We start from the raw sequence: 13,486 nt of genomic DNA on the forward strand, positions 1-13,486 counted from the left end.
CACTTTCAGGACTATGTAGTAAAAAGATTATTTTACTACATAAAAGAGAATTGATCTAAGATAAAGGATATTTTTAAGATATGTTAATTTTAATTATAATAACACTATACCAATGAGAGAAAACTCCAACATTTTTCCAAACATAGTTTTGTACTGTGGCCATATAATAATAATATTATTTCTTAGAAATTATTATTAGAATACATTACATGAATATATGAAACCAGAAAAGGTTTCATCATATGATGAAGGCCTTAAAAGGTAGACTGACGAGTACCATTAGATTTGCTTTTAAAGATTCACTACAAGTTTTCAAACTGCCAAAATATTGTACAAGAATAAAATATATAAGTTTAGGATTTCAGAAGTGAGAAAAGACTACTCTTCAGTTATATAAAATTGGTTATAAATTTATTGATTGATTCAGCAAACTAAATTTTTAGCTCGCCAACTCTGAGCCGGGTTCTCTGGTAGACACTGAAATAAAATAATAAACAAGGCAGATATGCTCTTTGTTCTCATTAAGCTTCCATTCCAGCCAGATTAAACAACAATAGCAACAATAAAATGTCACAAATAAGAAAACGATAAGTGCTCCATGGAAAGTTAACAGTAAAGTATGAACCGCATTTCACTAGTAATGGCCTCTTGAATGAGATACTTTTATTTTATACTTTTTTCTTGTCTTTCTTCTTTCCCATAACCAATCTGCTGCTAGAATTGCATATTTCCTTCAGAACTGCTCTTGGGACTGTCCTTTCTTCTCCTGTGGGACCTAGCAGAGGCCTCACCGCTGGGTTAGTAAAACGAGAATTTGGAGCAAGAGCCACCAATGTCAGTGTCAGCTGGTGAGAGCCAACTATTATAATGAAGTTCCTTTGAATTTAAATATTTTAATTGACCTTCACATCTGAAATTACTTAGGACCTGCATTGGCTGTGAAGATGGGCATCAAGGTTGGCAGCTTGTGGTGACTGTGCCTGACATGGCACTCAGGTCCTGGAGGAAGAGGAAAAAAAGAGATGGTTCTCTCTCCAGTCACTGCCCTGTGCATCAACTAAGTGCCGCAGTCCTGGGTCATTCTGCACAATGTATGGGGGAAAGTGAGGATACAATGGGAATAGAATTTTAAAGCTACTTTTTCTTCTCCCATAAGCAAGAAACACATATACTCACTTTTTCATTGTAGATGTCACCAAGCATTGTACTTGCTTTCACAACATCTAGCTTTTGAAAATTGTTTCTTGCCAGTTTCACAAATTTCTTCAGGTATGTAATGGCTTCTACCATCTCTCCTTGGCTAGAATAAATAAAACAGGAAACTATTGGAGTATCATTTCACTTAATATCACAGTGAAGAGAAGATCTTGTGCATCTTTTGCTTTAGAAAGTGCAAGATGGTTATCAGGATAGTGAAATTTAAAGTGAAAATATCAAGTTAAAAATACATGGCTTGATTTTGTTGGAATATATAGTAAGTTACAATGTAAACCTTTTAACCTTCATGCATGGCTGGTGGAAATGTAAACTGCTGCAGCTGTGTTGGAAAACAGCTGGTCAATTCCTCAGAAACTTTGACATAGAGTTGTCACATGACCCACCTATCCTACTCCTACATATATACCCAAGAGAAATGAGAATATGTCCATACAAAAACTTGTACATGAATGTTCATAACAACATTGTTCTTCATAGCCAAGTGGAAACAATCCAAATGTCTATGAATGGATAAACAAAATGTCATATATCTATCTGTACAATGGGATATTATTTAGCCTCATTCTTATAAGAAGGAATGAAGTATTGATACATGCTATTATATGGATAAACATTGAAAACATACTAAATTAAAGAAGCCAGTCACAAATAGCCACATATTATATAATTCCATTTACATGAAATGTGCAGTAGGCAAATCCATAGGGACAGAAAGTGGGTTAGTGATAACCAGAGGCTGGGGAGTGGCTGCTAAAGGGTGTAGGGCTTCTTTTCAGGGTGATGAAAATGATCTCAAATTAAACTGTAAATATACTGAAAATGACTGAACTGTAGACTTTAAAAGGCAAATTGCACGGTATATGAATTATAACTCAACAAAGTTGGGGTTTTTTCAATAAAACCTTTTAAAAGTTTATGAAAGGTGAATGGTAGTTTGTTTTTGTTAGCATCCCTCGGCAGTGAAGTCTCAGGCATCCCAGAAGTTACCTGTACAGGTGTTATATGCTGGTAAAATGCCCAGAAAGACATCGTTTCTAGCAGAGTGCTTGGTATATACCAGCCATTCATATAGTTTTGAATGAAGCAATGGTAGAAAGTTTGAGACGGGAAATATTTATGCAGTAGACATGAAAGTCAAGCTTCCAGGTAAATTGTGAGAACCCCAGTCATGGGGTTGGATGTTTGAAGTTCATGACTGTGAACTCCTATCTTCTGGATATTCCAGTAATATCAAGAAACCTAGAATGCTACTTTCTGGGGAATATGGTTCCTGCTTTTAAAGAGTTTCCCTGTCAATTTGGAGAGATAAATATGTAAATTTGTGCATGGGATTAACTGTGATGGGTACGATGAACTGTGCATAGTGCTTTGACACTTGGAGCACATTCCCTTCAATATCCTCCTCACAAGAACACGTCTAGAGCTTACCGTGTAAATTTGATCGTAAAAGGCAGCCAAAGGATTTGGAGCCAACTCCAGGGAATACAATGGTGAACTCAAAGCACCTATATAAATTTGAAAAACTGTCATATGTTTGAATTTTGAAATGGATCACATGTTTAGTGTATATGGACTCAGGCTCCTTGCCCTGCTCCCAGGCCTCTTCGTCCTGTGCCTTTACTCAGGCCTTAACACACAGGCTGGGAATCCCGGCTGTTAACATCCCATCTTTCTCCAAATGGTTCTCCTTCTACTGTCCAGAACTTCCAGCTGACCCGTTTTCTCATATTTTTATCTTCCTGGGTATCTTACTGACATTAGAGTCTCTACCCACCCAAAGTTGACTCTTTCCGGAGTTCTAAGACTGTCCTCCCCCTCCACTAGATGCTTACTATGGGCAATTTCACATGCTGCTATTGCGTGCTCTAACTCCTGTATGCGCACATGGAAAATCTATATTTCTACACCTCATTCCCCCCGGCCCCCGGACTGTATTTCCAAATGTCCAGATTTACTAACATGCAAAGGAAGAGAATTTCTTCCAAGTGGTTATCTCCAAAGATGTCACCTAGTGATGAAGCTGATGGCATCTTGAAATCCCTCTTTAGGAAACATCTTCATAGTGTAGGTTTATTATAAAGCATTTATAAGTAATTTAATCAATTATGTCCCCCAAATGGAGTTAGCCCTAGAGATTATTATGTGTTTGTTTTTTTTCTAAATGTGACTCTAAATCCTTTGGCTGTTTGCAAATATCAAACCTACCTCTCAAACAAAGATGCACATCTATAGCGGTCATTCAAAAGAATATGCCAGCCCTGACCGGTTTGGCTCAGTGGATAGAGCGTCGGCCTGCAGACTCAAGGGTCCCAGGTTCGATTCTGGTCAAGGGCATGTACCTTGGTTGCGGGCACATCCCCAGTGGGAGGTGTGCAGGAGGAGGCTGATCGATGTTTCTCTCTCATCGATGTTTCTAACTCTCTATCCCTCCCCTTTCCTCTCTGTAAAAAATCAATAAAATATATTTTTTTAAAAAAGAATATGCCACAAGCATTTCAAAGGTGTGCAATTTATTATTATTATTTTTTATTTTTATAAATCTTGATTGTTGAAAGAATTGCATATGTCCCCCCTTTTTTTAAAAACAGGTGGTGGCAGGATTAGAGGTATCAACTTGCATAACCTCCCAAGATTTGACAAGGACCACATGCATGTTCATAGATAAGCTTTAGTATGTTTATAAAAATCAGGTAATTGCTTTAAAGTTGCAGAGTGCTATGGTGCATATTAGAAATATCTAGCCATGAATCCCAAGTTTGGCCTTTTAATTGAATAGCTTTGAACACATCTCTTCAGCTCCAATTTTCTCATTTTTAAAGTGACCACAGAGTGTTGTGAGATGAAAAATTACATGCATGTATAGCCTGGCACACAGAGATTCATTAAATGACAGCTATTATTATTATTATTACCTCTCAGTGAAGTAAAAAGTTATCATACCCACAGTTCTCTGCTTGGTAGAATCTACCACCAGCTGAGAAGAAAAGTCAAATTAGCTAGACATTACTTTTAGAAAATCTTTCATTATGAATGAAACACCATGGTTTGAGGGGACACTTTGCAAGACAGATAGGCAAATAAAGTCCTACTATCTATTTTCTAGGGGACATGTGTCAAAGAACTAACACTTTTTGTTTACTTGAGTATTAGGCACTATCAAATGCATTATTTTTTCCTTTCTTACTGGTAAGAGAATGGTTTACATATAAGAAATAGAATGGAATTTTACATTCCCAAAGTTAATATTGCCTTTTATGATTCAGTTCTCACCTTCTCATAAAATTATGAATAATCTTCTTCTACATTTAGGCATGGCTCAATTCTCCAGAAAAAATTATGAGTTGTTATGAGGATTATTTCAAATGCAGACATGAATTAAAATATTAAAAAGAGGTATACTCATTGCTTTAATTTAAATATTTGCTTCATGGAAAAACAAAAATGATAGAGAACTCAAGAGTATAAAAATATAAATAAGTATATTAAGAATTTTGAGCAAACTCATAAATTTCTAGAACTAAAAATGTTTGATCAAATTGATGTTAACTCTCCAAGCTCTTTCTTGGATAGTGGTATTCAAGAAAAAAAATATGACATAAAAAATAGAGAATTCTTTGCATATCACTTTAAAACCTTAGGGGGAAAATTATTGTTTTTATTTAGCTAAAATGGATTCACTGAAGCTTATTTATGTTCATGTTCCTAAAAGCTGATATATTTTTGATGGAAGTATATTTTGAATTAAGTTTGGCCTGCTGAGGATTGTTAAATCACAACATATACAATCAAACAAACAAAAAAGCACAACAAGTTCAGTGAATAAGAAATACAAAATAGTATAAATAAAACTATTGCTGGGTGAGTCGAGTTGTTTTCCTCCCAAAGGAGCAACAGATCTCCAAAGCATCGAAAAGTATCTGGAACTTGCTCTAACAAATAATGCTACAGAAATAGCCTTCCCATTATAAATTATATGCTCCACTCAGTGAATACACAGTTCTATAGCCAGCAAAGCTGTTAATATAGCATCTGAAATATAAACATTATATGTTGCTTAAAGGATTTCTAAATTTAAAAGTTAGCCTTAGATTTAGAAGCCAGTCTTTCTTTAGAAGGGAAAGAATAAAAATTTTTTTTTATCACAGAAATGCTAGGGATTACTTGAATGAGTTCAAGGACAAGGTTAAAATGTTAGACAAATATTAATTCCAGTTTTCTATATGCAGTGCACAGGTGCAACTTGAGCAGCATATTATATGGTATAATCATTAAATTCATTCAACCAGACCTTAGAGAGTTAAAAACATATATTCTGAGGAACAGGACTCCTCGGTCCAAAGAATGAGAATGAAACAGTGCAGAATATTTGTGTATCAAGGTGATTCCAGTTTCCAACTGGGAAAACAGGACTGTTAACACCCACATCCCCTGACAACTGTCCAATTATGTATATCACACTTGGCCTACTGTTTGCAGTAGAAGTAATCAATAAAGGATGTGGTTGAGTGAACATAGATTTTGGTTGAACCAATGCATGAAAACTTAATCATTTACTCAGAGAGAAGAAATCAAATAGAGCAGAGATGAAGCGGCCGCCGAGGGGTTTGTTGATTGTGCTACCAAGTTTGTGGGCCACAGATGAAAGCAATAAGGCAAATGGAATCAGTGACAGGAGAAAATGTAAAACGCTGTCCTTAATTTCATGAATTAATAGAAATGTTTTGATGTATTTTGGGGGGTCATTTTTAGGAGATTTCGCATCAAAGCCTGAATGTTCCATTTTAAAGAATATATGGAAATTACTAGGGCATGTCATTTCTCTCAAGCAAGAAGAAATTAATTTTCAGCTGTAACAGGAAGGTAATTTTCAAACTTGAAACTTTGTACTGATTGATTGAAAGATGTCCACTGTGGAAAGTTTTCTAGAAAATAATTGAACCTGAGTTTATAAGAAAATTTACAAGGGCTATGGAATAAACCCAGACCAATTGTGACCAAGGTGTCTTGAACAACTGCCATTTTTGTAATTTCCCCCCTATATAAGCCACCCTGATTATGTTGGAGAGTTGTGCCGTTTTAGTAAATGAGTTATTTCAGAAAATGAGGCAAAAAATGCTGTAAGAAAAATTGAGGTTATTCCCCCTTCTATATTTACTCAAATTGTCTGTCTACATATAATAATATTTACTTGGTAATTTCTCAACTCACTGTCTCTTTGTTTTATGGACTATAATTCTGGCTTTTATAGCTGTGTCATGGGCAATTGTTATGTTAGAATACGGACTCTTTTTTTCCCCACTAGTATTTCAAGTAGGAAAAAAGGGCATTGTAAATGCCTATTTTCTGTTAGGCTGCTTAATGTTATTCAGACCAATAGCAAAAATAACAAACCCGGCTCATTATTAAAACCTGCATCAATAACTCTAATACCAGGGATAGTTCTAGCATTACCAACTGAGCAGCTCTGCATTACCAAGTCCTCAGCCTGGAGGGAATGTGCTGTGTTTTTCAGTTGAAATCACAGTATAAATTCTTATAACCATTTTAGAAGCTTCCAGCCTTACAGCCTATTCACCCTTCATGCATGCTCAGCTGATGGCCTCAGACACACACTTATCCCAGACATGGCTATCCTCTTCCATTTCCTTTAAAGAGATAAAATATGTTTATAGAGATAGGGCTTCCCATTAGTGAAGCCTGTGCAATTGCACAGGTTGGGAAAGAGATTTAGAGGTGATGCTAAGCTCCATATGCAGCTTGATTTATTCCTCAGCCGACACCACCATAATTTCCTCTATTTTTGTTGCGCTCTATTTCTGCTAATTTGAGGACAGTTTAGGACTATGAAAGGGACATACATATGTGTGTGTGTGTGTGTGTGTGTGTGTGTGTGTGTGTGTGTGTGTATGTGTCAAAAAACACCAAGCCCTTGAAGCAAATTTTTTAAAAAGATCACAAAATTCTTATCAAAACATTTCTAGTAAGTAGTGGGCTTGATTTACTAAGGCTTCTCAGATATTTCGGGTGCTGATGTTGCCTGTACAGAACTTTTGGTTTTGACACATCTGCCCACCTCTCGAGTTATTTTGCACACATGGAGAAGAACATGCCAAGGCTTACACTCCCGGGAGCGCTCCTCCATAACCACCAGCAACGCTGCAGGTTTGGATTGGAAAGCTGTTGTGGACTTGGAACACTTTTGCCCTAAGACCTCCCAAGAAGCATCTCCTGTATTCTTGTGTGCTGCATAACATTAGTAAATGTAAAGCCCACAGACATCATCAACAGCTTCATCTGCAATTTGGTTGATGAGAATTCTTATAGGTGGAATTAGTTTCATTTGGAATAAAAGTGAGCTAGGGATAAGTCTTCCTGCCCATTATAGGTTTGCCCCAAGGCAGGTTGCTGGACTGTTGAGAATATTGGAATTGAATTGTCCCTATGACTACCCCAAACACACCCCACTTCATACGTCAAATCTTCCAAAGCAATATTCTTTTCCACACCTGCATCCCAAGTAATACTTAAGCAGTCAAATTAAAACATTAGATTGTCTGTTGTTGTTATTGCCAATATTTACCAATAATTGTTCAACTCCCACCTAGCTTTTACTCTATAGACCAGAAATTCAAATCCTGGAGTGGAGACACTAAAATATCCCAATGAAACATTAGGTCAGTGATGGCGAACCTTTTGAGCTCGGCGTGTCAGCATTTTGAAAAACCCTAACTTAACTCTGGTGCGGTGTCACATATAGAAATTTTTTGATATTTGCAACCATAGTTAAACAAAGACTTATATTTTTGATATTTATTTTATATATTTAAATGCCATTTAACAAAGAAAAAATCAACCAAAAAAATGAGTTCGCGTGTCACCTCTGACACGCGTGTCATAGGTTCGCCATCACTGCACTAGGTTAACAGGTGAGAATTAAGATAACCGCATGTCTCCAGAAGCTTCAAAAATAATTGTATTTTTGTAACCAAACACTTGTCTGCTCAATATGTTTACAAAAGAAAATATTTTCCTCTGGAGTTTTATTTCTCTAGTTACGTTGGGACACAATGTCATTTTGTAAAAATTATTTTATAAACACATTAACAGACACATTTATTTAAGTGTATGGGCTCAGGCCAGGTCTGCTACTACAAAGCAAGATAAATAATCCAGCCAGTTTTTACTGATTCTGAGCAGTGCTAACAGTAGGGCTAAATAATTTAATAATCAAATAGAGCTGGACAAAAGGGCACAGAGTTTGTGTGTCCCACATAGACACGAAATTGAATACATACGTATCTATTCTTTGTGTTCAAACATTTGCTTCTTTTCCATTGTTATTTGTAAAGTGAAAGTGTGAGGGACAGTGGGGTTGCTCTTCCATGGTGAGTCACTAATCGTTACCTGGAGGGACCACGACACTCATGTGGCTCTGCCTTCCGTGAGCAGACGTCCATTCTCTCCTTATACATATGTCCATGTCCTTAGCCTGCACCCAGTGATGGCTGCCTGGCCTTTTATTTGGCATTTTGTAGGGCACCTTTTCGTTCATTGGTGTTGGATTTTAATATTTAATTATTTATTTATTTAGCACTTAAGGATTGTTACATAATGATGACCTACTCTTACTTCCCTAGGCATATGATGTTTTCAATGACTTTTAAATAACAATTTTACCTTTTAAAACACCACCCTGTATATATTTACAAGTAAAATATAAATGAGAAGAAATTAAACTTGACACAATCTATACCTATATTATTACTATCATGATTAAAAAGCTGTATCTTGTATATAAGATAACATACCCAAAACCAAGGTCTTAACTTTGATAACTTTTCTTACCCAATCTTAGACTACCTTGCCTTACATTATAATGCTAATGGTGCTCCTATATGATGCAATGCTTAAATGGAGTGTACAACGGACACAGCGCAATGAGTGAAGGGCCAATCATATATTTTCCATGGAAAAATTTGTATCCGAGGTTTTTCATGTATACTTTCCTTAAATTTTCTGTTTTAAGTGAAATTTTGGGAATATTGTTTTTGCACCCACTTGTTCCTCCAGATCTGCTCTATGGAGAGATGTCTTAATGGAAGCAGCATGACTGAAGCGTAAGTGGACAGTTCCCTCCAAGAGGAGATCTGGCAAGGTGCGGTGAGCCACAGTGACTGACGCGTACTATGTGCTTCCATGCTCTCTGCTTTTTTAACCTGTGAGATGTGACCTGATTTTTCCCTTTCACTCAAGGTCATCACTAAATGTACAGAAAATCAAAAATAAAGTAATACAAAGGAGGAACAGACAGAGAAGACTTTAGACGCACAGCTCGGAAGACCACATTGGTTTAAAATAACTTATGATGAAAGGGTCACTTAAGAAGGGCACTGCTTAAAATTTAAGCAGGCAGTAATGGAAAGCGACAGACCTCAAACAATTTAAGTCTTTCACAGTTGAGTGAATTCACAGTGACAGGAAGACACGGATGTGCGAACGTACCTCTGCAGGACTCTGGCTATGGCTTCGTAGGCTCTCCCCAGGCTGAGGTCATCCTCCAGCTCCGTGGAGATCTCACTGTAAGTGCTGAGGTCCTAGCAGGAGGAGAAACACATGTGAAACGCACAGCACAGCCAGAGTGATTAAAATTAATAGTTGTTTTTAATGTTTCCATAAACTATTTTTTTGTTTATTAAAAATTCATGTTGGTTTGGTTTATTTTTATCTATAGTATAACTTGTTTCACAGCATTCTCTTTAAGCCGTGACAGTGAGGTCTTACTTTCATGGTAATAATTCTTTTCCTGCACAATCCAAAATCGCCCAATTTATATAACTTAGGTGTGAATAAATAATTGAATGGCTTGCACCATTATTTTAAAATATGGGACTATTACCTAAGGTAATATAAAGCAGATTATAATATTCTACTATGGGAGCTTAAATATCACTTTTCTTTCTATAAATAGCTGTTTGAAAAACATGAATTTAGGTGCCAGGCAATTTCTAAATCTATCATTTTATTAGATGCATTTCTCACAGTTTGTACACATTCAGTATACACTAAAAGTATTTCTTACAAATGTACTTCATTACCAACAATCTCTTCAATAATCAAAAGATTATGGCTGCCACAATCTAATGCATGATATTAATTTAATTTAATTTAACGCTGACATCATCTGTATGATATCGTTTTTCTTTTTATTCCTTTCCCCTTTCGATGGCCAAGAGAAGAAAAGTACGTAAAACAAAGCCCCCATTCTTTCTTCTTCCTTCATTGTTATTTGAACCAACCTATTACACACAGGAGGATACAGGAAATCTCCAAAGACCTCTATGGAAATCCTTTTAGTACATTTTCTAAGAAAGAATTAGTGAGAATCATTTGACAGCATTGGGAGAGTTGGTATGAGGGAGGACACCAAGATGAGCGTGGACCATGGCCTGAATTCGGCAGCTCAGAGAATTAAGTATTAGAGGCAGTGTTGGTCTTCTTCTTTACTTCCTAAAAGTTAATAGTTGGGAAATAATTGAGAGAAGGCCATTGGGATACCTCATAAGATTTGGGTTTCCAAGTGAGTGCTTGGCAGATACTCATATTAAAACTTACTGATACATGCTGACCCAGTTTAATTCCCACTAAACCTGCAAAGTTCAAATGTTTAATTATCGTTGTTAAGGCTTTTAATAAACCTGTATAAACCTGAGAATATTCTTCTCACTTGGTCTTGCATACTGACAACACCTAGACTTAGTTAGATATGCCTTGACATAGACCTTTCTGAATTAAGGGAAAGAACTCCAAAATTTTGTGAATTTATGAGGCCTGATTGAATCCAAGTATAAAAATTTAGAAAGCAACTTTCTAGTATCTTTTTTGGTCCATATATTTTTATTTGACTTCTAGAGCTTTAAGATTTACTATTATATTGTGTCAAAAATAGTTTGTTTTCAGCCAATATTGTTACCGTGTGCCAGGTGCTACATCATACCACGGAAATCTCAACCAGTAGAGAGCATGCTTGCAGCCCTCGAGGCCTGATGCAATTGTGGGAGTTAGTGATGACTGAAGACAGGTTTCTCCAGGGCTTACGGTGCTTACACTGTGCCACTCCCCCATGCCTCCGGCCACCAGAGGGCCTGAAGCAGTACAATAACATACGGGGGTGCCCAATTTTATCTCAGAGGTGGGACTCTTCAGTCCAAGGATAAGAGGGTAGGTGCCCAAGTAACTATAGGTAGATGCATCCATGTTGACAGCTTTCATCTCACACCAGTGTGCCATGCTTCCAGGGGGCAGCAGGGCCCAAAACAGCTCAGTCTGGGGTTAGGTTTTGGCTTCAGACTTGATTCTATAGAAGCTTCTTTATAGAGCCAGACGTGGTATGGATGCTGGAATGAATACTAACCATAGAGTAAAAAGACTCGGTTCAAGTTCCAGTTCTTTCATGCTCAACATATGTGGGCCAGGAAGGCTCCCTAAACTTAATTTCCTCAGAAGTAAAAAAGAAAACCCACTTCTGAGAGCTGTTGTGAGGCTACCATAAGGTAATATAGAGTGCGATATTGTAAACCTTAGGACAGGGAGTCTCTGGGAATAACCAGCCATCGGTGAATGACTCCTGGTGAAAGCTTTCTACCTCAAGGCAAAGACTCAAATTGTATCTGTGGTTTGAGAAAGTTCCTGTATCTCCTTTACCTACAAATAGGAAATACATAGGCAGTGGGAAGAACACAGGTCATCGCTGGTCCAATAGGGAAACAGTCAATTACATGAAATCTATGTTGAGGACCTTGATAAGTGCAGTAGAGGAGCTCATCTAAATCAAGGACAAGGACCCCGTTCCTCAGGAACATGAGCACTATTGCGAGAAAGTAAAGTCAGGTGAAATCATAAGGAGAATTCAAGGCAAAACCCAGCAGATTGGTGAATTGTATAGTTTAACCTGAAGGGAGTAGAAAGGACATCATTAAAATGAAAATTAAGAAAATCCATAAAAGTAAGTGGAAAGTGAGATTATGAATTCTGAAGAAAATAAAGATGTTTTATATTGATCTCATAGTAAGCAACCTCAAGTGTCTTTTAAAGTCGGCAAGGTATAATTTAAATTTTAATAAATATTGATCAACTAGAATCCTTAGGTAAAGACTAGAACCCCTTTTCAAAGAGTACTTCAAGTGATAAGCTACAGTGTGGAGATCTGAGGGATCCCCTGTACTTGATTGACTATCCCATGGCATGCAATATGCTGGAAACAAGTCCAGGGTCTGGAAGATTAAAATCTAGCATCACAAATAGAAGAAGGAAGAATAAAGAATCTCAGGTACAAAAAATTTTGTTAAATTGAAAATTCATGATATATATTTAATTTTTATAGACAATGAACCTAATCAACCTTTATCAAAAGACAGAGGAAAACACTGATTAAGCATACTACAATGTAAATTTCAATGAACACCAAATTGTGCATGATAATGAGGTTGCCAAAATTGGAAAGGTCAGGTCACATACCTAATAAAAACTGAGTGCTACATGACCAGTGGATCAAATTGTTTCAGTGATTTTAGTGAATAATGGAGATGAAGGTTTGACAGTGATTTCACTGCAATGAACTCTATCATCCCACTAGAATGAAATTTATTTACTTGGAAAGATATTTTCAAATAAAATCCAAGTTCTTAAAATGAGATAATTTATATCAGTCACCTAAAAACAAAATTCATAGCAGCAGATATGAAAGTCAGGTATTTGTAAGTCACTGATACTAAAAAAGGTAATTACATGCTATTTTCATTTCCTCTCATTATCACTTTAAGAATTCTTAATAATGCTCAAACTTCAGGATCAATGTATTATACAAAGAACTCCTTTAGTACATTCCATTAGCTAAATAGATGTAACTGTAAGGTAAAATTATATGTGTGTATTATTTCAATTCAAATATAATATTTATGTATGTTCATTTATATATATGTGTATATATATATATATATATATATTTATTTATTTATTTTACTAGAAGCCTGGTGCACGAATTCATGCACGAATTCATGCACGAGTGGGGTCCCTTGGCCTGGCTGGAGATCAGGACCGATTGGGCTGTCTTGCCCAGTTGGGGGTGGAGGGACAGTGGGAGGTTGGCCAACTGTGAGAGGTTGGCTGTGGGAGTGCACTGACCACCAAGGGCAGCTCCTGCATTGAGCATTTGCCTCCTGGTGGTCAGTGCACATCATAGCAACCAGTCATACCGGTTGCTTAGGCATAT

At 36.7% G+C, this 13,486-nt stretch overlaps 1 protein-coding gene across 1 annotated transcript in view; it reads right to left on the bottom strand.

Moving 5' to 3' along the window:
* Positions 1-951: 951 nt before the first annotated feature.
* The window catches only part of TTC29 (tetratricopeptide repeat domain 29), a 99,908-nt gene continuing 87,373 nt past the window's right edge, over positions 952-13,486 (bottom strand). The window contains exons 8-10 of the mRNA XM_023752838.1: positions 9,721-9,812; positions 1,177-1,300; positions 952-999 (exon numbers count right to left, since the gene is read on the bottom strand). Of these exons, the coding sequence (XP_023608606.1) occupies positions 952-999; positions 1,177-1,300; positions 9,721-9,812 (264 nt within the window). The remainder of the gene's footprint in view (positions 1,000-1,176; positions 1,301-9,720; positions 9,813-13,486) is intronic.

Source organism: Myotis lucifugus, unplaced genomic scaffold (genome assembly GCF_000147115.1).
Source record: "Myotis lucifugus unplaced genomic scaffold, Myoluc2.0 scaffold_1, whole genome shotgun sequence".
Taxonomy (NCBI): domain Eukaryota; kingdom Metazoa; phylum Chordata; class Mammalia; order Chiroptera; family Vespertilionidae; genus Myotis; species Myotis lucifugus.